Source organism: Bombus terrestris, chromosome 7 (assembly GCF_910591885.1).
Source record: "Bombus terrestris chromosome 7, iyBomTerr1.2, whole genome shotgun sequence".
NCBI classification, from domain to species: Eukaryota; Metazoa; Arthropoda; class Insecta; order Hymenoptera; family Apidae; genus Bombus; species Bombus terrestris.
The window spans coordinates 2,471,187-2,499,164 of record NC_063275.1 but is presented as its reverse complement, the minus strand read 5'-3'; the positions used below and the strand labels follow the sequence as shown (position 1 = coordinate 2,499,164).

Genomic DNA, 27,978 nt, shown 5'->3' with positions numbered 1-27,978 from the left:
GATAACCACAACGACAGTTGTTCGCTGCTCGTTGAACGAAATGAGAAACGGACTAGTGTCGTCTCTCTTTTTATTTTGTCTGTTTTTCTCTTGTAACGTCGACTGACTTTTATCGTTAATTATCTGCTGACTCGCTAAGCAGAGACGCGATATCTCGATCCTTGGTCACGCAACTTACCGACATTCGAAATTATCAAGCGAATTTATCAACGCGAAGCCTTCGTACGCTCGACTTTACCCACGCGGCACAGACAAATCCGAGTCACGTTCTCGATATAACAAAAGGCATAAAGATTGTGAACACGTTAATGTTAGGAAACGCGAGAACAGGGAAGACGAGTTTTAGTCAGCCTTCGAGGGAACTAAAGGTGGAACCAATGCACGCGTTTAATTCGAGCTGTCGCTGAAATAGGGAGGATCGATTCCGCTCTTATTTTAAAATAAATCGGTGTTTTCGATATTTTCGGAACGTTCGCAAATATCTTTTATTAAATCCGTTCTCTTACATTTCGAATACATTTCCGTTCCATTCTTGACGCATCGCTGTGTGTTCAGAACTGTTCTATCGCGGAAGTATCGAGCTTGCTTGTCTCACTTCGCGCGTACTCTTTTTACGATCGTGTCGCGTATAGAAAACAAGATATAGAAGCGCAGAATCGTTCGCGCCTTCTTCGTAGAACGATCGGAACGAAATTTGATTTGAATCTCGACAAAATAGGTTTGCTTTCGTAACAGAGCGTAGAAAAGTCTCCTCGGAAATGCGGGGAAATCTCAGTGATAAAAGATGGCCGCCAAAATTTTAATGTATGAATCGGTAACACGTGCATATATTAGGTTGGCAACTAAGTGATTGCGGATTTTGTCAATACCACCTAATGGCAAAATCCGCAATCACTTATTTGCCAATCCAATATAATTCGGAAAGGCAACGGTTGTAACCAACGCGATATCTCCGCTCCGTTTCGTTCCGTTTCGTTCCGTCTCGTTCTGTTTCGTTCCGTTTCCTTTCGTTCCGCGTCGATATTAGCACGAGCCGATCTCGCTAGCGATTGACAAGATCGTGGAAATATCGGTCGGAACTGTAAATTTGTGGTTCGGTCGCCGAACCGATAAGGGTGGAATGCATCACAGTGAAAAATCGGTGAATCTTCTCGTTGGAGAGCTTCGACGGGAGAAACGATAGCTCGATATCGCGTTGGTTCGAGTTCGTTCCATAAGTGAAAAGCGAGTCGCGATATACTAATATCTGCCGATGTATCCGATATCGCGTTACGATATTTAACAGCCGCGGGATGCTTGTTAAAGCACTGCCGGAGGAAGTAGACTGATATACCGCGTCGGAGTTTTGCGGTTGGGAAAATTCAGTTTCGCGCGGTTTCTCTCCTTTCGGACGACTTTGATGCGGATAGGATAGGAAGAGAGAGACTAAACGCCAGTAAACGCTGGCACGCGTTAAATGACTATGAGTCGCAACAGCGGTTGTCGGTAGTGTGGTGGTGGTGGTGGTAGTAGTGGTAGTGGTGGTGGTGGTCGGTCTCGGTATGGAGGAACGTTTCATCGGAAGTCCTCGTCCCTCGTGGCTGGTTTTCCTCCAGGGCCACTGCAGAGTGCGGATCAAGGTGTTTCGGAAATCCTCCGAGAACATGCAGTAGATGTAGAAGGTAATCGAGTAATTGATTACCTCTAGCAAATTGGCCAGCGCGCGAAACACCTGGAAGACGGAATGGCAATAAAAATGGGGATCGGTTTCCGAGCGAAGTGAATGGAACCGTGAACGGCTAGCGAGCGTAGCCTGGACCAATTACCTGGTAAGGATAGTGATTGAGATTGCTCTCCCTCAATGTGACATTCAGAATTACCATAGGACTAACGCAGACCAGAAACAATATGCTGGTACTGCCTAGAAGAAGCACGAGTCTTCTCTCTTCCGCGAATGTTCTCGGATCTTCGTCGTTGCTCGCTGTCCTGGACAGTGTCATTCGCCGACGACGTTCGCAGGATCGCCGATAGACTATCATTATTCGAAGATTGAAGCCAGCCAAAAGTATCGTCGGCGCTACTTTGAAAACGATCTCCAAAATTACCTTGTACACCTGCGCAGAAATGTCGATGGATAAAATTAGGAAAGGTTACGATAGCGATGGCCAAATTACGCGAGTGTTAAATACCTGATAAAACATCGAGTCGAGATACGACTGATTTTCCCTCTTTTGATAAATAAGCGGACCATCCGGTGCTAGAAGACAAGTGGTAATTTCTTCGCGAAACACACTCGGAAGATAAACCAGAAACGTTGCAAGGGGAATGAGAACCACCGTTAAATGCGGAGGCCCGCAGAGCGGACGAGTGTGCTGACCAGGCCGACAAACGCTAACGTAACGTTCCACCGTCAGTGCTAGCAGCATCATCACTCCAACCCCTGGAAGAAAGATCGATTCATAACCGAGCGTTTAGCGATAAGACATTTTTCGTTTACCATCGAATGATATGTTGTCGGTAACTCGATCGATTTTTTCAAACACCAACGTGTTTCGCTTATAGATATTACGTATATATCGTATTCGTTTATAGATCTACTATGTGTACATTGATCTAGATCGCTGCAACGAAGCATTTAAAACGTTACAAGTTCTTACCTAAACAGCCATTCCCTAAGAAAAGTTCGAGATGAGTATGATAGAAAGCTTGAGTCCAATTTCTCCATCGGCCTGTTTCTTTGTGAATAAGGACCCTGAGTGCGAAAGGGATGCAGAACAAAATTGCGAGAAGCGCGGCTGCTGAATAACCTGCAACAAAAGAGTAACAACGTCTTTACAAAGTAAACAAGTACGATAACCGGAAGTAAGGATAGACTATCATCTATGTGCGTTATTACTTCATATCCTGCACATTCTACGCACGCACTGCGTCAGATAATCTATGAACATCGTCACAGCCAAGATACGCGATGAATTTATTACCCTACGGAACTTAGCGTCCGACGTTCTGAAATACCGATCGTTCAAAAACACCAAAGCTTTTCTTATGCCCTCTATGATTTAAAGCGGTGAACGAGGAAATACATGACATACATACATATGTAGGTATATGTACCTACAACGTACATTTCCATACATACATTATTTGATTTGAGATATACACGCAGTTGCAAATTATTTAAAAAGCACTGTGATAAAAAAGTATTATACGTACACTGTATATCGATCACTGAAACCAGATATAGAAATAACGATTATTCGCTAAGAATAATTAACAGAATTGTTCTACTGACAATTATTATTTCTACCTAATTCGTTCAAAGGAAGTCAACGCATTTCAAGCATTGTACGTATCGCGTTTTAGAATCACCGTATATAGCATACGGCATGTTTGCTATGAAAATATTTGCTAGAACACTTGACTTCTCCAGGAAATCGCTTGTTCGCGTACGTCCTCGAGTCTTTCGCCGAGCAACAGGAAAAATATTGAAACTTCCTATCTATCTAGCAATTTTCATATTTCATTTACCGAGAAAATTTCTACGACGTACACTATACAAATCTGAATGGAGCTGTAATCGTGTCGTTTCAGCCAATTGGTTTCGTCTGCAGTTGTTAGACAAACCAGAATGGTCGATTACGTGGATTCGCACGAAACGAATTTCGCCTTGGAAAATGAAAGAGAATCACGTCATAAAAATCATGGTCATTCGAACATTTCGATTCGACAGATCTCGTCTGCGCCATCGTCCACAGGTTTGTCCAAGATCTCGTTTCTTTAATCGGCCGCGATTGATTCAATCGACTCGATTGAACGTCGAAAAATAGGATAACGGCGAGAAAGAGGAAAGTCAGATAAAAAGCGAAAGACAGGGAAGATTCCGAATTTCCATTGTCCGGTCTTCCGGACCATGTTTCCCGTGACAAAAAGTGAACTATAGGGGGTGGATAGAAAAAAGGGAAAATACATAGATCGCAAGAATGTTCCCTGGGATATATTGAGTTGCCAAGCCAATATATCAAAGATACAAAAATATACGAAATGCCCAAAGAAAATACTTGTTATTTCTCACACAAAAAAAAATGTGTCAAATTTTTGTCAAGACAAAGTACACTTATATATTCTACATTGTTTTCTTTTGCTTGCGGTTCTAATAACACAGTTAATAATATGGTTCTAATAATATATTCAAAATCCAAGAGTTGATCTTACATCGCACTTTGAATATTTTAAGTGCACTTTTGCAAAACTAATGATTCTGACTTATATTCTTTCACTTGCTGACCACAGATTTAGTAGGTGAAATAAAGAGCCCTATTTAAGTTTCATTTCTCTGGTAACATTTCTAAAAGTACGAAATTCCATAAACATCAATTAATATTTATTTATAGTATTATTTTCTTTTGTCGTAATAAAAACTATGCGTAATTCGTGATTACATGTGCGTTCTATAATTAGCGTATGAACATTGACATTCCGAAATATGCTGTTCCAAAAATCACAAATCAATGGTGTGTATGCAAATCATTGAAAAATTTTACTGAATTGATAAATTTTCAATATTTTGTCCATTAATCGTGTGAATAGAAAACTAAATCATTACATTATTATTTAAAATAATTATACAATAAACTGCAAAAAGAAAGAGCTTCAACTTTAAATTGATTTTCAACGAGAGAAATTCGAACGAAAAAAGTTATATCAAACCGTGAGTTTTGAGTGAGGTTATCTTGATAAACTTTACTCTATGACTATGGATGACAGCGTTGAGTAGCGTGAAATGGTGTTGAACGATTATGCGCGTGATCATAACCGTTAGAAAATTGCGCCATTTTTTAATTGTAAGTAAGATCATTTTTTAACATTTTTTGGTATCATGGTGAAACATTCATGATATCCTGGGACATGTGTGGTTTAGTGATAGTGTGAATCTTCCAATTGCACGACTGCCTTTGGACAAAACTCGTCACTACGCTTCATAGAAGTAGCTAACAAGAACTTTGCGCACGAGGTAACATTTTCTATCGGGTTCTTTTGAAAAAAGCCGCTTTTTGACTGTAAACAATATGTCGGTGGATGCCCTGAGCGATGCGGAATTGCGTAGCAAACTGATAAATTACGGATATCCAGTGTGCCCGGTAACACAAACCACTAGAAAGATTCTCTTAAAGAAGCTAAAAAATCTCATGGAAATTCGAGGCGGTACAGAATCACGACATTCATTGGCTGCCAGGTACTTTTATTTTATTGTATTTTTGCAATTATTTACTATTTACTATTATTATTTAATATCTTTGGAATATCTCAATGTTTCTTTAAATCACTTATTTCATTCAATTTTTCTATTATCTTTGATTTAAATGTCGTAATGTACTAATATTAGTAAACATGGAATATTTTCAATTTGTAATTTTACCTTCACTCAATTATTCTTCCAATGAAAGGTTCGTGCATTCTTATATGCTTATGCATTATTTGAGATAATGGTTAAGCTTATGAATTTTGTAATAAAATTTTAGATACAACATTGAGGATACAGATGATGACACAAGTACAATGACTAGTAAAAAGAAGAAGACTATAGCGAGTAATAGAAGGCAAACTCTAGCAATTCCTATAGATAATAGAACCGGGACGACTAGATTCGACGCTCGTACATATCGAGCGTTAGGAAGGATACTTGTCAAGGGACAGACGGAGAATGAGACAGAGAGAGAGAGAGGAAGAGAGAATTTGCCAGCAGCGTTTAAGATTCTGGCGGTAGTCGAGGCAGCAACGAACCGGAACGTCGCGTGTCTTTCTTTACGACTCGTTTCGCCCATTTGTCGTACTTACTCGAATTCACTGTGAGAATGTTATTCGCCGAGTTATTGACAACGGTGTTCGAGGTTCGGGGGCAAACGCGCGCTTTAGACGACGGACTTCGTGACGAACAGGTAAACCGGTAGCTCCGACCTCCGTGACTTTTCACCTTTAACATGGTGCCATATATCCGTAGGAAATCGAACCGTTTCGAGGAAAACGCAGCAGGACAATAGCTGTGCTCGGTGGAGATCCGATAGCGAAAATCCAAAGGTGTCGTATGCACAGGTAGAAGAATCGGAAATTCACGAGGAACGAAATAATTCGGACAAAAGAGGTGACCGAGAATGATAAGAAAAGGGAGAAAAAGAAGATGAATCGCAGAGACGTTCTTCTCGTTATCCTCCGATACCAAGGACGAAACTTAAGATCGGGGCCACTGAATCTGCTTAGCTACCAAGGGAAACGCAACGACGACGGCCCCGCCTTCGCTCCTTTCGTTCCTCTCGCCTGCCGCTTTGCGTCTCGCCCTCTTCCTTCTCGGTGTCATGCAAATTCCGCTTCATGCTCCTGATGAACATCCATTGCATCCGGCGAAAACGCTGCAAACCACGGTTTTGCTTGTCCGTTTATTCGCGATTTTCTTTCGCCGCCAATCAATTGTACGTATAGACAGGTGTATTTAAATATTTCGAGCGTCGCACCACGTTATCGAGATGTATCGATAGAATATATCGCATATGTTTGTCATTGTGAGAAGGACATTCCGAGACGAGAAGGGGTCGATGATCGATTTCGGGCGTCGTTGTTCGCGTTTGCATCAACAACGACACCTTCGACAACCCGATGACAACTTGGTTCGCGAATACGGAAAATTATTCGTTTCGAAAACATCAGCGAAACCGGTGACAAAATGTCACCGCGGGACAAGCTCGGGACAGTCGACCTACTTTTTCAAACTATCGCAATGGCCACCTGATTCCTATTACTATAAAATCATACGACCAATTTCTCCTGCAATTCGGATACGGCCAACTATCGAACGACGCTTCCCAGACTGCCGACTAGGGACCACATCCTTTTATCGTACTATCCAAGCTCTTTGCGTTTTATCGTAGCGCACGTTTCCCAAGTAGCCGACCTTAATTCCACGTATACTACGAGAAAACCGGATAGAAATATTCGAATGGATAATTCGTGGTTACGAGCGGTGCGACGTTACGCTTTAAAAAGCGACTTTTTCTGGTCGATTGGAGGAAAGGGAGGAATCGCGTCGCAAAGCGTAGAGACACGATGCGACGCGAAGTAACGGGGCAGCAACGTCACTGAACAAGGCAGAGGAGATTCTAAGCGCGTTCGTTCTCACTTTCTGGCGGCAAAGTTGCGCAGGAGGCGGCTCCTTTATTATCTAGAATGCTTTGGTAATGCGAACTGCTTTCGATATCTGGCGGTTTTCGTGCCTTTCGAACGATCTCGCCACAGCTATGCGCCACCCAGATCATTTGATCCTTCCGCTCGCTTTGCTTTCCGCGATAGGCAGACGAGTACATCTGTCAAGATACTCGAAAATCGCCTCTATTTGTAATACGTAAATACCGGTAAGAAATCTAGCGCGATAAAAATACGTCGCTGAAACGGACGCTACGGAGTAAACAACTTTTCGAGCAGCTTCGATAAACAACGTGTTACGTAGGGTCGTTTCTTGCCTGGCATCTATCGCCTCGAGAGACGACAACCGCCTTTGCAAATTCGAGTTTCATTCTATGGAGAAAATAACCAACACCAACTGTGGCGGTGGATACGAGGCTCAGCCGGTTTCTTAGAACGACGACAAAATAACGCAGGAGTCTCGAACGACCTTCATGAATATTTATCCGTAATGTTCTAATAAACCGGCAGACGCTATACCAAATTCGATTAAATAGCAACGACAAGAATAATTGACTGGTAATTGGAACGAATGTTTGCCAATTCACATATTTCCGTCCTCTTCTGCAAATTTCGTACGTTGGTCGAAGAACCAGATTGTTCTGTTATCGTGCCATAAAAAAAAAAAAAAAAAAGAAAAGAAAATATATAAAGACAGCCGTCACAGAATTTTCGAGACTCAAATTCAGGAGTAAGGGTCGATATTATCCGCGACGTGTTACTCAGTCTTGGCTTGGACGGTTGTACGTAACCACGAGCTACATAGGAGAGCGAGTAGATCGTTAAATCTACCGCGTGCCCTGGCATCAAGTTGCTCATGTTCGAGACGCAGACGTTTCGAGACGGTAGCGAATTCGATTAAACGCGCACTCGCTGCTTCCGATTTTTCCAAATGTCCGGATCGTTGATGTTCTACGCACAAGATTTTCATCGACCGCGAGTAATTACACAGATATCCAATTGCGCACGTAGTGTCCTCGCAATTTCTTTGGTTCAACGCTCGGTCCTAGTCCACGTGATAATGTGTCACCTGCTAAAGTTAGCCGGAATAGCTTATCGTCCGAACATGTTTCGCAGTTCCATCTAGCAGTAAGTTGGGCCAAGCTAAAAGAAGCTGTCTGACAATCGTAATTCACTGGTTCGCAAGCCTAATTGAACCGTCATGTGCAAGCGACCACCTTGGGTCAAGGAACCGACTGTCCCGAATGCTTGCCAGATGCTGCCAGAAGACGATGTCCATTTTAACTGTGACTCGAATATGCTCGAACTTTGACCAAGTTTCGACTATTCCTTTATTAGAACTACCGATAGTTAACACGAAGCTATTTCTACCAAAACCAGTCAAAATGACTGGTCTTTAAAAAATATGTAATAATAGAATATTTGTATATTTATTGATTCATTACTTTCTTACAGAAGGAATTCCATGTTATGTAGTATATTTTTGGTATTATTAATCCATCTGGAACCATGATCCCTAAACGAGGGTTGACACATTTATAAAATTGTAGAACCAGTCATTTTGACTGATGTGGTATTTCTAGTGTAAATATCTAGCGATCTAGCGATCAATCCGGAATTTTCCTGATAGCTGATATCGTTATATCGAATGATACGCAGTAAAAATTGTAAAAACATGTGGGAAGTTGTATAAAACGAGGAAACTGGTTAATTAGGGTTCGATAAACAGATTGCAGGACCCTTTTACACTTTGACAAGTACAAATACAAGTACTTTGACAAGTTTTACATTTTGACTGGTATTGATATAAGTAGCCTTGGTAAAAAATTATTTTCAGTTTGAGTACATAAAAAACAAAATAAAATTCATTATATTATACATTTCGTTATATTACATAACATGAAGTAGGAATTTTAAAATAAAATAGTAAAATCAGTCAATTTGACTGGTGTGGTAGTTGTGCTATTATCCTACTTTCACTGTAGATGGCGAAATGATTGAACAGTTGTGTCCACCGAACGATGCCATAATACCTGGTCGACCTTTTAAATTAAGAGCAAGTTGTCGATAGTTTCGTAATGGTGGCTAATGGTGTTGACGACAGGTGTGATGACGAAGCAGTGACATGTTTGAGGAGGCTAGCGTTCGAAGCAAAGTGACGATGGAATAATCTTCGTCTGATTTATCGTGTTGGTAGGACGTGCAGCGATAAAAACGTTGACTGAAAATTTGATCCTCCAGTGGTTCGCTGTTCTCAATACGATCGCTTTCTATATATCGCGCGACGAGTCGCAATCGAAATCGAAATCGAAGATCACGCCGTCCCGTATAACCGAGATTATCTACGAGTTAGTCTAATTTGCATAAAACCGAAACCCGTTTCCCATTTCGATTCTCTTTCGATGATATCGCGCAGGCTGCATACAGCCAGCGTACAACTTTTTCTCTGTCGCAGACACTAACTCGATCTATCGCTCTGATATACAGGTGTTCGGGTAGAATGGCCAAGGAAGCAATTTAGCTGTCCTTTTGAAAGCCGGATCGTGGAAAACGAACTTCCAACACGATTAACGATAATTTGTGATCGACAGTGGAGTTGCCGAGATTTTGCGACGACGTAGCAGCGCATGATGTAGGTACGTGGATTTTTATCGTTGAAAGACTCGCGTCCGACGAATTCGTCGAAACGTGTGACGGTTTGTTTAATGATAAGAGTAGAACAACTTGTTATTGTTACTATTCTAACAAATCTTTTGTTACAGCACAGATTACATAATCATAAGATACGTAAGTGAAGAATTATGCGAAGATCTCGATTGTTTCGACGTACCACTTTTAGGCGCTGTCTTATCCGCACTTTGCATCGAAACACACATCGCCGATGATCGTAAGCAGTTTATACGCTAAAGAGTTTTTGACTCGTCGATTTAATTAAATTGAAAAAGAATTTAACCCTTTGCACTCGAGGGGCGATTCTCGTCCACATCGTAACCGTGTGGCAAATCGAGAGGAGAATGAGAGGCGACAGTCCCTGTTTATGAGAGCGCAGTATTGGTTCATAAATAGATTCCTTAGCTCTTTATATTGTTTGTTATGAAGTGTGAAGCGTTACAGTTTAAGATGCAGGTGAAATATTTATGCTCAAATTCTGACGAAACTATTGTTCTGTAAACGTTAATTCAGATTCGACGACCGTGGTACAAGTATTATAGTTTCGTAAATTTAAAAGCTCCAAAAAATGGATTTGGAAATTTGTTTAATTAATTCATATATCCTGTAAAAAAGCAAAAGAACGAAGGGCCATTTAACCACCTGCGAGTTATAAAACCTTTTTTTCCAAAAGTATACCAGTTGAGAGGAGAAATTCGATTAAATGGAAAGCTGTATGTAATTTTAACAGGAAGAAAGAAGGATTGTAAGGTGTGTTCTTACCGAAACAAAGCAGGAGAAAGACACGAAATAACTTATTATTGCGATACTTGTACCGAGAAGCAAAGAATGCATCTTGCCAGATATTTTACAAATTATCGTAAAAGTACAGAAAAATATTAAAAAGCGATATGTTCAAAGATGTAATATTGTAGTATGGTGGACGAATGGCCTAAGAAATATCGGGTGAATTATAAACAATATTGCGGGAAGGCCTAAGTGCCCTTAAGCTAAAAAGGCCTGGCAGTTTTACCGAGGAGTCGAGTAGTGAGAAGTCGAGTTGAGTTAGTTGTGAGGAGTTGAGTAGTCGTGAGTTGAGAGTTGAGTTGCCGAGTTGTTATGAGTTGTAAACTATTAGTTGCGAGTTGTGAATTAACTATTTAGTTATAGCACATTATTGTATTTAGTTCATGTTAAGTAACCATCGTTTCCTGCCTAATCCATTGTAAATAGATCTATCGATCAATAAACTTATTATATAGGATAAATAAAATAAAGAATCCTATAATATATATAACTTTTTTTAAGTTAATCTTTGTATAAAATCGTTTTACATTACATACAAATCACCTCGAGTTGCTGCTAGTCGAGTGCAAAACGTTAACATAAATGAAATTAAATGTAAAAAGAAGTAACATAAAATACGGTTACAGGTAGCGAAACAGAAACAGAGAATTGGCGCGAGATGGTCGCGAGGCGAACGTTGCAGATAGAAATTCAGTCGAGCGATGGATAAAGATTGGTGGAAGGTAGGACGCGTATCTTTGTACACGCGAATATGCCATCTAGATATGTATTCAAGTCTGTTTTACATATGTATACACGGCGATGGGCCGTAGCTTTCGTCGTTTCCGAGCACGTCTCAAATTGCATTTCCTTACGCACAAATTCTTACGCCCCAATACCCTAGGATTCGCAATATTTCCACGCTCAAAGGCACGTCCTTTTAGTCCGACCTCATCCTAATCCTCGATCTCACCCACCGCGTGTTCCACACCGTGCATATCGATAGACTTGCGAGAGTTGGTGCGATGCGCGCCATCCGCCACCGCCGCACCTTCCTTTCCCTCTTTCCCTCTCACCTGCCACCCATTCCACAATCTCTTGCTCGCTCCATCCTCTGACTTTCTGCCCTTTAACCGATTCCTACCGTTTAATCGCACGTCTGGTCGCTCGTCGCGCTGCATCGCAATATGCAGTCGATATACTTTCCAACTTTTCTCTGCTTTTTCAAACGAATCGAAAGAGAAGCTTTTTTCAATATCCTCCGACTTAACGAGAATAAGAAGAGAAGAGAAGAAAAAAAGGTTTGCGAGCAGTTTCGCGTTGATTACTCGCGTCCGACGAAGGTAGACGTGGAACGTGAGGTCGTTCTTTTCGCGGACAAATCAGTCGACAATTTAGTCGCCTTAACGGAAAGACGGATCGAAGCAAACTTGTCGATGGATGCCGATAGATCGATCAAGCCGCCACGAAGCTTCGAAAAGGCAAGGTGGACCGGACGCGGAAGGGAAAGATACTCGCGAAAGGGGACGGAGACGAGGAAACAAGTAGAATATGAAAAATGAATGCGCACAAGGAAAAAATGATAAATGAGAAACCGGGAGGCTGAGAAGGCGATTACGAACAGCAAGGGCGTAATCGTTAGCGACGAGAAAAAGGGGAGAAAGCCGAAGGTAACCGCTCGTTAACCGCATCTGGTTATCGAAACTTGGAAGCTGGGGAAGCAGAAATCAAATAAGAAAATAGACATTGGTGATGAAGAAAAGAACGAGAATAGGAGGAAAATAAGACGAGAGAGCAGCTTTTTTCGAAATGGAACGGTAGCGAAAGCTATAAATCGAGGACGCTGGACGCGCGGCTCTTCTTTTCTACTTTGCTGCTTTTCGTAGTTGGGTTAAAGCGATGCGCGCGGTTTCAGCGTCTCGAGGAAACCGAGTAAACCTCGAAGGAATCTCGATAGAATTTTTCACATCCGGAAGCAGCGCAGCAGACGTTCCTCCCAGCGGGTGTCGATGTCGCGCGTCTGATTGGTGGTCCTCTCTTGCTGATTTACTCGATTTCCGGCTGACTTGCACGTGTTCTCGAAGAACAAGCAAGATAATTTCTCGCGGCGCCTAAAGTTCTAGTGGCAGCTAAACACGCTTCTCGCCGCGGTATTGGATTCAAGTTCGATCTGGTGATTAAACTTGCAAAAGCTACGTTCACCGTACAAATTTTCCGAGTAGCGTAAATTGGAGGAATTGCAGATGAACGCGCGTTCATACAGCCACGGTAATTGATCCGTCGCGAACGCTCGTTTGCTCAACTTTTCGTAAACATGACGCAAATTAATGATCCGTCAACATGTAAAAGCAAAGCGTAAACTTGCCACGGCTACCTTTCTGATACTACGAGTATATCTCTATAGTATGTATTCGAAGATATTCCGTTCGATCGCGTACCAAATCGTTGGTAATGTCGTAGCGACACATGAGTCAACAGAAGGTTCGAATCCGGAGAAACTGATATTATTGTACCTTGGAATATCAACGTTGCTTCGGTTTGCTAGATCTTAAGATAAACGAACTGCGGACAAAATATTCTTGCCATTATTTGTAATCGTCAACCGGAATTGCATTCGAACTTTTTATAATAACATTGTTAATATTGTTGAAGTTTTAGGTTAGCAACTAAGTGATTGCGGATTTTGTCAATACCACCTAACGACAAAATCCCCAATCACTTAGTTGCCAACCTAATAACTACTTCAAGAAAAACTCTACATATTTTATTTTGTATATCCGTGACCTGGAGACCACTGTTACGAAGAGAATAGAATTTAGTGAAACGAAAAGTTGGAAATAAGGAGAGGTCCATATTATTGTGCCGTTGAATATAAATTTTGTTTTGGATTACAAGGTCTAGAAACAAAAGAGCTATAAATAGATTTCTATCGCTGTTTCTTACAGCCTTCAGCTAGAGCTTCAAGATTAACTTTTTGGTAATGTCTTTTGCTATAAATATATGAACGTGGTGCCAATCAACCCTCTTCTTCTATTGTATTGTAACACTGTAAGAGTGAGGATCTGGATCATCGTATACTATACTTATACTTCTTTCAATATATTTTTCTATTATTAGGTTGTCCGAAAAGTTTCTTTCGTTTTGTAAGGAGATAATACACGTGTAATGTCTTTTGTTTTATATTGGTTTATTGAATTAAACACGAACATAATAATAGAAATATAACGAAATGGATCATACCTAATTCAATAAAATAATATGAAACAGAAATTGTTGTTCATCTATTATCACCTTATGAAACGAAAGAAACTTTTGGGGCAACCTAATACAAATTCATCCTCTCGTTCCTCTATCAGTTAACCTCAACAAATATAAATAGACGAACATGCTGTCTAAGACAGTGGAATAGTCGAGTAGTTAAAAAGTAGAAGAGTTGAATTGTTATGGGAGTTTCGAACGGCATACACTGTCTTTGTACTTGTACTTACAGTGATTTTGATATAATTGACTATTACAATTTTATCATTCGTCTCTTTGTTAAACAAACCAACACGTTTAAACACTTAACGCTCCAAGAGTGCCTCTCGAGCACCACCGATGTGCGGCGCTCTACTTCAAATGTATTTTTGGGTCGTTATCAATAATTGTTTACAAATAAAGAATAATTCTCCTCAGTGAGTTACAAGCGATCAGTAAAGACAGTCAGATGTGAATCTGTTTTATCGCAAACCCATCTATTTGAATTATGTCGAGAAGAAAAATGAATTATCTTTGTGAGGAAAATATAGATTGTGACGATGATAATTTTGATTTTCGTATTTATAATGATGTAGCTGTTGACTTGGATAGCAGTTATAGTGAGAGCAGTGATAGTGATATTCTTGTTGCTGGAAGAAGACGAAAAATAAGAAAACTTTCATCGAGTGAGCAAAGTGCAGATGATGGAGAACCATAGGAAGAAAATCTAACCAAGAGTATTTGCAACGTAAGATCTTCTGATTGGCAGGAAATTTTTAACGAAGATATCATTCCACAACGACATGACTTTTCGACTGGTAGAAAGACTCCTGGTCCACGAGTACACAACTTATGCGAACCTATTCAGTACTTTCAATTATTTTTTTACTAATGCCGAAAGGGAAAAAGAAAAAGTGTCTCGTTTATTTACCCAAAGCAAATAACGCGGTAAAAAACAAACAGTTTTCTACTGTGAGACCTATGAACGCAATCCCAGTTTACATCACAATGAATGTTTTAAAAAATTCCACACATTACTCAATTATAATCTCTTCTCAGATGAATAAAGATTGTTTTCAATAACTTTAATATTATAATTAATGTCATTGTAGCATTTCAAATCTGACACTTAAAAACTTGCAAATCCAAGTATGATGAGAATAAGTTGAAGTTGCCGATCGATATTCACAATTAAAAATCGGAGCGTTAACCCTTTGCATTCCGAATTTTATTTCAATTTCGTTACCAGCAGTTCCCAACGCTTTTAAGTGTTTTATTTGAAATCTACTTCAACTAAAAAATAAGACGATCTAAATAAATAAAGAAAAAAAGAAATTCACTTAAATAGCAGTTTTATTCACACTATTGTTGTATTTTGTAATTTTTAAGTGTATGATATATCTTGAAACAATTTCCAGGATGCAATCTTGCTTTCCTTTCGCACGTTTCACAAAAAAATGTGCACATGAAAGAATATCGAGTGGGAATCGACAAAGGAGCTCCTGAGATAAAAACTGATGTCGAGTCACGCTCGACATGGAAGTGCAAAGGGTTAAGTGTTAATAAACCACCTCAATGTATTTCGCAAATATACGCGCAACTATATATGTAGAGATTAAGAAAGAGGCTTGCCGGGAATAGATGGTAGTGTCCCGCGGAGCTTGGTGAATTCGAGCGTGGCCGAAAGGACAGAGTGCTGGAGAAACGAGGAAAATATCGAAATTGAATTGTCCTGTAATTTCCTTCTAATGTATCGACCTCGCCTGATCGGAAACGAGCGTCTACTCGAAGGATACACGTTGCAAACCACCGAAACCTTCGATACGAAATTCTTTCTCCAGACGAACTTACACGACGATCAACGACTTGTTCCACTTCTATCGTCGATTCGAGATACGATCGTGAATAAATTTTAGCAAGAAACTTAACGACCGAGGCTGGATCCAGTCGATAAGCTACTAATGCAAACATGTTTTCAGCTTTACGAAGCGAACGTTAGCCCTAAGACGACCGGCGAATATAACGAGAAACGATAAACAGATCTTGCGATGCGTCGTCGAACGAAATAGGACACTTCTTGAAAAATGACGACCTGTGTGGCCGATGAGTCACAGTGGCATCAGGTCGCACAGTCATGGGTCATGGCACAAAGTCTTCGATAAAACAAACGATTATGATTCCCCTTTGCGGGATTCCTCCGAAAGAACGTCGCGACAGTCGGTCTCTTATCTACAGCTGTAGCCTGTAACGAGAAAAATTAATGAAATTACTGTAGGAAAATCGTACGCGAGTCTGTCTCTGCTCTATTTCTCCCTTGTTTTCTATCGCGCGCCAATTGCTAAACGAATGTCCGACGGAGAATTTAGTTTACAAGTTGTTCGAGAATTATCACAGTCGCTGTTATTTTGGCCTAGTATCAAGATGATAAAGCCGAGCGTTCCACTTGGCAAAGGTCTGGCGTCCTTTATCAAGCTAGTTAAACGTCCGCGAGTTATTTCGTTATTTAATTAGGTAATCGTATTCATTTCGCCAAATGTTCGGGCCACGTGTTTCTTTACGATAGAACGCGAGCAACGGAAGATATTGCATAGAAGGTAAATCGTAGATCTCGTTTAACAGTGACGCACGTGTACGAATGGTTGCCGTCGACTAGGCGTTCGAAGATCGACGTGGCCGTACCTTTCGCCCCAATATTACGTAAACATGGAATAACTTTATTTCAAGATATCGCGTCTCGGTTCGCTAATGATCTTACTTCTCTGCGCTTTTTCTTTATCCTGTTGAAACTTGGTCACGATCCACGATAATTACACTCCTCTTACACATTATTCCTCGAAACGTTCGTGCAAAAGTATAAATCACCTTCTGTTTTTTTTTCTTTTTTTTTCTCTCTCTCTTGCACGCCAACACGAGCCGTAAAAACGTAAATACAAAGCGTTAGAGCATCCACGGACAATGACTTACCTCTCATGTAGATGTAAGCGGTTCCTCGCATATTGCGTCTGGTAAGCACTACCAAGTTTAAAATATTGCCGACGATTCCAAAGCAACAGATGGTAGGCAGGATAATGCCGTAGCTGATTCGTCTCAAAGATGGAGTTCGAGGATCCTCCGATACTTCGAGATCTTCCACTAGGCATATTCGTGTCCCCGCGTCTGTTACGTTCACTGTATCCATCATTTTGCTTCTGCCCCTCTCTGCCATGCACTCTTTTCCTCGCTGTTTCTCGCATTTACAGCTGCCCCAACTTCGAACCAAATCGTTCATTTCATCTTACATCTGGTGAATCGACGTCGAACATCGAGCATTGCACGTGTCAGCCGGCTTGGTCGCGGCTTCCGTGTGTCTCATCGGGTGTTCTCCCTCCTGCGGGTTCGCAAATCTCAAGCCAACTATCGCGCAACTGGATTACGTAGAAAATAGTTGGCGATGCAACAGGTACAACGGTGACTCGCGATTCATTACGAATAAGTACTTGGACATTGGAGGAATCCGGACGCGTGATTAGTCACTGTTCGCACCTACGATAATTCTCTCTCTTCTTTATTTCACCGAGGAATCCGAACGTGCTCTTCCGGACAATTTGTACGCAGCCATTTTCTATCCGCCGCCGAATTCTCTCATCTTCTCACCTAAAAACAAAGAATCATTGTACAGTGGGATATTTCCTGCTTTATTAGATGGAACGTCTATTTTCTCACCAACTTAATCGGAAACGAGGGGAAGAGCGGACCAACGGTGGTGGAATGAGATGCCGGAAAAGGTCTGACGGTGGTTCCCTGCCGCGGCAAAAGGATCGTCACGAGTGGCGCTCGTGGAAACGGGTAATGACGTAATAGAAAAGGGAGAAGAAACGGCCACGCCACATGCAAACGGATACAATTCACGCTTCGTCGTATGACGAAGCTGTGCGTAAGAAAAGATCAGGTGGCTTCGTATCTCGACTGGGAATTGTACGTTTGCAGCGGTGTAGGTTTACAAGCAGCTACGTCCGTCATCCTGCGATCCGCACGCTATCAATTTCAAGTTTGAACTCTTTCCACTTGAGAGGCGACTCTCCCTGTTTATGTTAGATTTTGACATGTCTAATTGATGAGAGTGCAACATTGGTTCGTAAATTGGTTCCTTAGCTCTTTGTGTTCTTTGTTAGGAAGTGTAAAGTGTTAGACTTTAACATTTAGCCAACCACACGCGCCACAGCGAGCTATACGTTTCCATCGCGCAATTTTCCAAGTATCGAGGACTAAAATTCGCTACTTGAAAAAACAGAGAAGTCTAAAAATTGTTTAAGTGGTTAATTATATTTGCGGTAATGATTTTATTTAACGATTTCATATATTGTTTGTACGAAACATCAAATTAAAAGTATAAAGAAATATAGGTAAAATTAAAAATATTAACCCTTTGCACTCCGAATTTTATTTCGATTTCGTTACCAGCAACTTTTCCCAACGCTTTTAAGTGTTTTATTTGAAATTTACTTGAACTAGAAAATAAGACAATTTAAATAAATAAAGAAAGAAAGAAATTCACTTAAATAGCAGTTTTATTCACACTATTGTTATATTTGGTGATTTTTAAATGTATGATATATCTTGAAACAATTTCCAGGATGTAGTCCTGCTTTTCTTTCGCACGTTTCACTAAAAAAGGTGGACATGAAAGAACGTCGAGTGGGACTCGACAAAGGAGCTCCTGAGATAAAAACTGATGTCGAGCCGCACTCGACATAGGAGTGCAAAGGGTTAAAGATGACTAAAGATACATAACACGACTTGAACGTGAAATTCAAAATTCATAACGCATTTTAATATTTTTTTACAATGTTGTATCATTCGATTATAACTTTATTTATAGTGTAACTTCTCCATTAATTTTAACACCACTAAATTGGTGTATTTTATTACGTATTGTACTTCGTAAATGCAGAAAAAGTAGCGCAATTATTTGGCAACAATATCAGGTAAGAAAAAAGAAAACGCGTTGCTAAAGTCAAAAAGGGAGATCTCCCTATTCGGTTGGCAAAGTGTTAAAATGTCTCCAACGTTAATTCGGATTCGACGATCATGGCAAAAGTGTTATAGTTTAGAAACCCTATGAAAATGATTTTCGCAAGTGAAATTAGCTGAAATGAAGATGAACTTAATTTTAAACTGTTGAAAAATGAGATCAATTATATTCAAGAATGTATCTTGGTGAATGTTTTATAAATTATTTTGCGACAAAAATACAGAAATTAATATTACAAAATTCTATTTTCAAAGATGTAAATATAGATAAATTATTAGAATATAATGTTTTGGTAAGTTAATTTGCATATAAAAGTATTTCACAGTAGCTGTAAGACACGCGTCGCGTATACGCTAAATCACCCGGAGTAGTCGCTACGTCCGACCGAAAAAGTCCTCGAGTGCAAGGGGTTAAACGAACTCTGGGAAAATAGTTAAATGTATTCTGTACGAGGACGTGTGCCGCTATTGCTGTTCTTTCTTTACGCTTGAAGACATTTCTACATGGCGGGAATTTTGATATCTGTTCGCGTGTGCGATCGTTCGATTCGGATGCAGAGAGCAACGCGTTATAAAAATATTTCACGAGTATGTTTACGCAAGTAAGTCGACAAACTTTCCTTGCAACGCGGAGATTTTCCGCGAGAAACGATTCTAAGAAACCGAGCGAAGCGCGAGATGTATCGTGACGGTAGAAAGAGTTAGAAAGATAAAATATGAAAAGCAACGAGGCAACCGTAACTTTACGAGCAACCGTCTTTCGTAGATTTCATAAAGATTCTCGTTTGAACAAGATCTCCGCTTCTCTCTTTGCGCCACCGTAAACGTTCGCATCCCCTCCACTTGCTCCATTCCCTAGGTTCGTAAAATTACCCTAATAATTTATTTACCAATGCCCTGAAATCTAATCGCTTCTATCGAACTGAATATACGAGCACCACATTAATAATCTCCGTGCCATCGATACGTTTTTCCCTGGTGAATGCGCAATTTTCAGAGGGATTCCGATGAAAGTTCGTCCGGCCGTTGTGTTGGGTAATGTTTCCTTTGAGCCGATCTCGCACGATCGTTAACCGAGGGAAGAGCAGAAGAGAAAAAGTGTGGTAAGTGGACGATAATAGCGATATTATACGACGTGGAAAAATAAAGCTGTCTGGAAGAGGAACATAGCGTAATGTAACGTAACGTACGACGTATACGTAACGTAATAGACGAATTTTCGAGAAAGTAAAATACATGGCTTTTCTTACGAACCGACTGTCGTCGATCATGCGTGTTCCATAGATTGTTATCCACGGTTATCCACACTTTGACTGCCACGCCGAAATCACATGTTTCGCTGAGGACGCCACGGGAGTATTTTTATTATTCAAAGCATATAATGGCAAAATAATAATAAATTGATCATGTCACGGGCGACCACCGTGGCGCCTTGGTAATTGTTGATAGCGACATATATAACAAGGCTTTGTTTATTTCAACAAACCATTTGTTACGCCCTGAGGCTCACTATAGGCCGTGTTCCCAACCGTCTCCCTTATTACTACAGTGTCGCAGACAGATCGTCTTACATGACCGTCGAGATATACACAAAGTAGCGATAAACACATAGTTGTCGTCAAGCAGTGAGTCCTAGAAACATCGACTCGCCTTCGGTCCGTTATTTTATCTACACAAAGAAGGTGAGATACGTGATCATAGGCGAGAACGGTTGCGAGAGCCGAGCGTGGTGGGGGTCGTCTTCCAGAGAAGACGAAGGAAAAAATCAAAGGGCAGTCAGTATCATTTGAGGATTCAAACCGAATGCATCGAGAGGTTCAGAGAAATAAAATCAAGGTCGCTTAGTCAAACCAATTCGTCAAGGAATATCATAAAGTCGAGTCGGATTATAATAACAAACTAACTGTATCATCGTTAAATCGTTTGTAACGTGTTAATTCTAATTTTAAATATTGTTAAAAATACAAGATTATATTAATCCTGTTAATTCAGTGTTACAATCATTTGAACTGCCTCTGTTATCCTAATCGAAACAGGGCAACGAATTTACGCCTCTCGCTGACGCGTTTCCTCGCGATCGCGTCTCTCCACGAACGATCGTAACACCATTCGCATTCGTTATTTCGTCGTAAGCAAAACGTGCAGTATATATCGTTGAAACGTGTAGAAGGTATTAGTAAACAGTACTATGGTTATTTTTATGATTTTGACGAAACATTCGGCTGAAATAGTAGAGGCCCGGAAAAAAATTATGTTTGTGATAAACCAATGGTGGTGGTAGATTACAACAGAGGAAAATGTGCTGTAGGTTTATCAGATCGAATGATAACATATTCTACACTACATAGAAGAACCCCCAAATGGTATATAAAATTACCTTTAGAGTTATTGTTAAATAGATCAATTTCCAACGCGATGATACTCTATAAATACGCAACAAAAACAAAAATCGAGGTATCAGATTTTAGAATGGCACTCGCACCTTACACAGTGCCGTTCACCAGAGCCGTCAAATATATTTATTCGACAAAAATTGCGACACGAAACGCGGAAGAAAGAAGGGCAAGCGTACCTAGCACGAAAATTTTGTAGAGCATGCTATAAAGAAAAATATTAAACAGTTAGGATGAAAAATTGCTAAGAATAAGACCAGAAAGGTGATCGCCTATAGTCCAGATTGTATTGGTGAGCCACATTTATGTTTAAAGTGTTTTAACACAGTGCACCGTTAGATGCAACATTTGTTCTTTTTTTTTTTTTATTGCCGTTCTAATAAAAATGTTAAATTGTTCAATGGGGCACTTTTTATTTCAAAGTATCTTCTATTTATCGGTTATATTCAAAATGCCCCAACTGTCAACTTTCATTCAATTTTTACAATTGTAAGAAGTTGATGCGCTCCGGTCACCAATGAGCACCGTGGCATCACAGGAGAAACCGTGGCCGGTCATATATGATCAACGTGGCAGTCAAAGTGTTAAGTTATTACCGTAGTATCGTGAACATTTGTCTATCATCGGAATGGTGTGAGAAACAGTTTGTACAGATGTGGAAATATCGTAAGGCGTGCGTACCTCTTTTCCATTGCTTATGGCTCCGCTTTGATTTTGTCGGAGACGCCATGACCGAATGAATTACATTTTGTTTAGTTTCGCGACGCGACCACTTGGTCGTAATATTTCTCATACTGTCGGTAAGATTTCTCTCGATTTAAAGGCGAAATATCCACGTTACTTAATTACGCTGCAACGAGTCGGCAACTTTGATCGATTATAGAGGCCAGCCGCTAAAAATTGATACACCGTGGAAAGTAAGGAAAGAAAGTTTGCAGCCACGTGCAACATGCCTACCGAAACTCTAACGAATTCTTACGAGTTTTCTCCACAAATCTCGCTTCTTCTGCGTCTAGCCAACAGCTGTGTGACTTAATGCCGACCCTGCATTATACATTCCTATCCCTTTCGAGGATTTATCGAAACGCAAAATCTATGTAATAATCGACATCTCGTACGTTTATTCAATACAACCGCAACGTTTATTCAATGTGACTGGACGAAAAGGGAAGGTTTAGTAACGTGCACGTATTTTCCCAAATAAATCTCGTTCTGTAGACTAACACTACACGCGTTCGTTTGTACTAGTGGAACGTGCGCGGGTCGCAATACGAAATGCGCGGTACTTGATTTTAATCCGATCAAATTGAAGAAATTTCTCGTAAATTCCTTCGACCACGATAAACCAACGTTCGTAGTATTCGCCTTGAAAGCTTTGGTATATCGCTAGCTACTTCTCCTTTCTCTCTCAACATCCTTGCGCGTCATATATTAGCGAAACAGCAGTTTACTGTACTGTGTACTGTGCGCCACGATCATCGCGATTTAGAGATTGTCTCTACGTTTTTTAGTGCACTTTGTACGGCGTCGGTCGTTGGAATCGCGAGTAGATATCGAAAGGATTTCTGGAACGTAGAAACTTGAGGAAACGTATGTGGCAGCTTTAAAAGTGGAAATGCTTCCCTTGGACGATGCCACGCCACTGGTCACCGTACATTTGTCTTTTATCCACGTCCCAGATGCATTTAGCAAATATTTACGACTTCGTCTTAGGCTCTTTACATTATCGAGGACGCAACGTCGAAACGAACGCGACGCTTCAGTGATAAAATGATTGCAAAAGTGCGTCCTACCGATGATGGTATTCGCATCGCGTTTGCACAGCGAAAATACCACGAACTTAACGTAAACCGTCGAAGATTTCTTTTTAAGTTGTTCGAACGGTTAGAAATTTCTTCCTGGTCTAAAGATAAAACGAGTTTATTTTCAAAAATAAATGAAACGCGTACAGTTCTCGCCAGTTCGTACAAGCGTTAATCCAAAGAAACTGCGAATGAACGAACAAAGGAAAGGCGGTGTCCGTGGTAAATTCGAGATAAAAATGGAGTAGATTCGTTAAGGATCAATTTCAGCGCAATTTCCAAGAAACCAGGATAAATAAGTGAGTACAAGTTACTTCACGAGAAAGGAAGAACAGCAAAGTACTTTGAATCATCGGAGTATAATCATTATATTGGGTTGGCAACTAAGTGATTGCGGATTTTATCAATACCACCCAATGACAAAATTCGCAATCACTTAGTTGCCAACCCAATAGTCTTACCTGTGTCTTCAAACACATGCTACATTTGAAACATTTGAAAGCTGGTTTCTAACAGATTCGAAGTTCTATTTGTCACTTTTCTTTTTACACTCGACGCTTCTTGGGTGCTTTCAAAAGCAAACGAAAAAAAAAAAGAACGACGTTCAGCCGAGAAAAGCAGCCCAGGAAATTACTTTCAAGATCGTAGCTAATGAAACGCGACTACCGCGAGGAAGCTTCCATATCCAGCGACTGTTTCCAGTTCGGCTTTTCCAATCCTTAGCGCGTCACGATCTCAAAGACCGATTAATTGTTGGAGATTTGCTCTGCGATGCGTGTGGCGGTTAGCTATGGCACGAGTTTCATCTTTTGTCAATGGCTCTGCCTTTCATTTAGATTTATGCGTTGAAAAACGCGACGTTGAGATTCAACGAGGCAGAGAAATTAATTAAAGGAGGAACGAGATTGAAACAAAGCGATAAAGAACGAGACGTGAGAAATGTGCAGCCTGTAAAAAGGAGGCAAGATATCGTTGGTGGATGATATTAAAGCGATGAAATCAAACGTGGCGGGATATTCCTGATCTCTTTGGAATTTAGAAGGCTGCGTCTCCTTCGTGTCGCTTTGAAACGGATACGCAAATCGTACGAGATCTCATCTTGCAAGGTAATTTGCCGCTCGTAGAGCGTTGAGAAATAAATTCGAATCTGGTTACGGCGGTTGAACTGCTTCTTTTCACTAAGAAAACGGAAACCATCAAATATCCAATTGAATGGCACGCGCATAACACAAACAAGGCAAATTAAATACCTAGGACTCCATTTAGACACGCCACTTACATGGAAACAACATACTAAATCAATTATAGATAAAATACGGATTAAATAAAGACAGATGTACTGACTAACTAGTCGAGACTCTAAACTCAGCATAGAAAATAAACTAAAAATCTAGAGAACGATAATAAAACCAATTTGGACGTACGGAATACCACTATGGGGGACAGCAGCAATGAGCCACATAAATAAACTAGAGGCGCTACAATCGAAGATACTAAGAACAGTAGTCAACGCCCCATGGTATGTCAGAAACGAGGATATACGCAAAAACTTAAAAATACCAACGGTCAATGAAGAAATCGGCAGGTACGCAGAAAAATACAAGGAAAGAACGGCAACACATCCAAACCAGCTGGCTGCTGAAGCGAGCAAAACTGTCATAGAAAAAGAACTAAAAAGAAAACACCCCACTAACCTCACTAAAGAAATAAAATAGTTAAACTCGAAGATGGTATCCCGCTGGGGGTAACCATCCACGTGTTATTTAGCGATTAAGTTAGAAAAATTTACCAAATGTCCAGCTGGACAAATTGTAAAGTACAAATTATATAATAAAAAAAAAAAAAACTGTTTTTTTTGCCCGGATGAAACGTGTCACAGTATGTTAGACGTTGCTGGAATAATAATGGACGAGTTGATTCTCTGCAAAACTAGCGAGAGATCGCGGCAATTCGAATGAAATAGCCGATGAAAGGATTCGCCAGGACCATCCGGCATCTGAATTTGATCTTTGAACGCGGTCGTTTCGAATTAGCACGTTCACGTTCTACCAACCGTATCAGCCATATTGCGAGCGAATTTCCTTCCAGGCACCGACTGCAAGAAGATTAATACAGCTCTGTCGTCTGTTCTTATTTTCCATCCAGATTTTCCAGAGAAAACGAACAGTCAAATCGAACAGTATCGGGCTAAAGTCTAACGCGGTTACCGATCTGGTTGATCATCTGAAATTCCAACTTTTCCAACTTTCGAAGTAGCATACAAACTCTTCGTTTTTGCAAGAAACAGTACAATTTTGAATTTCCATACTTGGCAATCTTTTCGAGTTATAGACACGATAATATTCACTGCGATTGGAAAAACGTTTGTTCCACTAAATCGTCGTTGAACTGATGTTGATAGATGTTATCAACAACAGACAGATATTACTTATATTATAGCTATGTACTGTATATGTACGATGAGAAAGCTTCACGGAGAAAGTTTTACGAAGCTACACTGCAAATTCTCTTCCAGTAGAAGCCAGTATGCAGCCTTTTTTACTCGATTTCTTTGGCCAATGCGTTTGCAAGTTGGCCGGGCGTGCATCGAGTTTTGTCAAGTTCCGCCTGTCTTTGTGCTTGTGTAGCCATAAATATTAACTGTAATCTAGTCAGCGATGTCCGAGATATCGTAAGTTCGCTACTCACTGGTTATTTCCATTGTAGACGGTCTGATTCGTTTGGATTAGGATTATTCGCTGCACGTCGCGCGCCTGCAACATTTTTAATTTAAGTTCGACGAGTGCCCGTACTGTTTTTCCTCAGGCACGTTACTCGTGAATGGATTTCAAATGGGATCGAGACGCATCGGTAATAACGGTGCCGCAACAAGATCACGTCGTTTCATCGAATGAAAGAACGTCGTCGATAACGTATGAATATTAAAATCGAAATTTCACTCGCGTCACTACAGTTGCCGGTACCGTGACCTGCTCTTCGCAATGGCTAAACGTTCTACTCCTCGGAAGATCAGAAACACGGGATTCAGAGACAGGGTTTACAGACAATTGCAAGAGGATCAGGGAAGAATCGTGCCCGGAAACAGTAAACGCGGGTCCTGTTCTCCCCATTCTGTATAATAGAAAACACGACAGCGTGTCGGACAAAATTAGAAATATCGCAACGCGGTAGTTACACGACGGCGTCAATTTTTGTTCCCTCGTGACACGCATACACAGTCGCTAATCTCAATTACAATTAAATTATAACGTCATCTTCCTTCTACCGTCAACGTTCTTCAATCCGTTTGCTCTCATCAACGTCCTAACTTTAGCAAATCTACGTCAATTAACGATTCATAGTTACCGATTCGTATTTATATATATTGGGTTGGCAACTAAGTGATTATGGATTTCGTCATTACCACCTAATGATAAAATCTTCAATCACGTAGTTGCCAACCTAACATATACATATTGTATATATATTTATTTGTTATATGTTAAATATATATTTGTTCGATTACATCAGCGAAATAAATCCAAACTTCCTAATCCTAGACACTAAGGCAGATATGGTTGACAGACGTTCGCAAATATGCTTGAAAAATGTAATTTCTAGCGGATTCATAACCGAGCAAATGCTTCTCGCCGAAAGTAGCTAAGGTATTTGTATGGCGTTTGACATCCACTTGCGAGAGAGAGTGTTAGAACAGATAAACGCAGGATAACGAAGCACGTTAGCGATATACGTTAGCGCGAATCAACGGTAGCCGGTATTTGTTCGTCGTAGAACTGCAGCCTCTGCATTCTTAATATTCCCGTTTAATATTCTCTCCGCTTTTGATATTAATATGAAGGCGGGTGGAACGTGCGATGTAAAATGACCTGATATCGTAGAGGTAAATAAATAAGGTTGTACGTAACAAACGATTATAGCGAACGATCGCACGTTACGTTTGTAATATGATCGTACGTACCTTCGGAGACACATTTAATAGCACGCTTTAACAGCACGTGATCGGAAACAATCGTTAACGGCACAGTTACAAGTAAAAATGTACGCGCATTGAAAGTTGTGCAAGTTGTCGATCTTGTACCGATTTTCAGTCGAACGAACGAAAAGACGTTTGCAGCGCGTCGCGACGCTGACTGAAGAGTTCCGCGACGAGTTTCGTAGGCACGTCGCTTGGATGCCGGGACGCCGCGCCGCGCTGCGCTGAGTCGGGGCGACGCATGCTCCAGGATATCGTTCGCGACGAAACGGATGTACTTTAGAAAAATACGAGAAATTTAATAAACATCAAGCTCGTTAACACGATCGATTTCAAGGAAAGCGTGAAGTTCTATCGAACTATGCGACTCGACTAAAATCCTCGAATCGTTCTTAAAGGTTAAGATAAGTTAAAGGAGAAATGTTTTTCTGCAACGTTGAGTAAATATTTTCAGGCGAATCAGACAGTTATTGTCGGATATGTTGTCTCGCGTACTTGAGAAATATCTTCGTAAAGAAGATCGGGTAAACGATACCAATGGGAGTAAACGCAGGAATATTCAATGATACGGATGCACTTTGCGACTCGGAGAAACTAGAGATCGTTGAGAGTCCCATCGCATCTTCCAGATATCCTCCCATCGCGCCACACTGTGCTAGGACAATGGCTATGTCGAGCAATTTATTATTCTCACTCTTACTTAGATTAATTTGTGATTTAATGGCATTTTAGTAATTCAAGATTAACAACCCGATTAGTTAACGCAACGTGTACGTCCAGTAGCCGAATTATCCGAAAAGTTGTTACAATAAATACAACTTTGTTTTAGATATCCACATCTTTATTTGTAATTATCACTTATCCATTCGATATACTTTCGTCGATGTAATACAAGGATATTTATATCAAAGAAAAAGCTATCGTAGACTAACATATTTCTCTTTAAACATTTTAACAT

General features: G+C 40.5%; 1 protein-coding gene and 1 long non-coding RNA gene across 6 annotated transcripts; one reads left to right on the top strand and one right to left on the bottom strand.

Annotated features, from left to right (window-relative positions):
* Positions 1-466: 466 nt before the first annotated feature.
* On the bottom strand, positions 467-27,588 carry LOC100647263 (probable G-protein coupled receptor B0563.6). Of its 4 annotated transcripts, XM_020863563.2 has the most exons (7): positions 27,006-27,588; positions 25,736-25,800; positions 16,807-17,475; positions 2,637-2,786; positions 2,169-2,419; positions 1,806-2,093; positions 467-1,711 (listed from the first exon to the last, which is right to left on the bottom strand). In XM_020863563.2, the coding sequence occupies exons 3-7, from the start codon at positions 17,108-17,110 to the stop codon at positions 1,043-1,045; spliced, it is 1,662 nt and encodes a 553-aa protein (XP_020719222.2). In that variant the 5' UTR covers positions 17,111-17,475; positions 25,736-25,800; positions 27,006-27,588; the 3' UTR covers positions 467-1,042. The 4 variants fall into 4 exon arrangements, with proteins under 4 accessions (XP_020719222.2, XP_012165173.2, XP_012165174.2 ...); XM_012309783.3 differs by lacking the exon at positions 25,736-25,800; XM_012309784.3 differs by lacking the exons at positions 25,736-25,800; positions 27,006-27,588 and adding an exon at positions 17,545-18,034.
* On the top strand, positions 8,848-10,731 carry LOC105665871. Of its 2 annotated transcripts, none has more exons than XR_001098803.3 (3): positions 8,848-9,518; positions 9,658-9,806; positions 9,933-10,731. It is a non-coding gene; the product is annotated as an uncharacterized LOC105665871 (long non-coding RNA). The 2 variants fall into 2 exon arrangements; XR_007224657.1 differs by having other exon boundaries at positions 8,849-9,363.
* Positions 27,589-27,978: the final 390 nt, after the last annotated feature.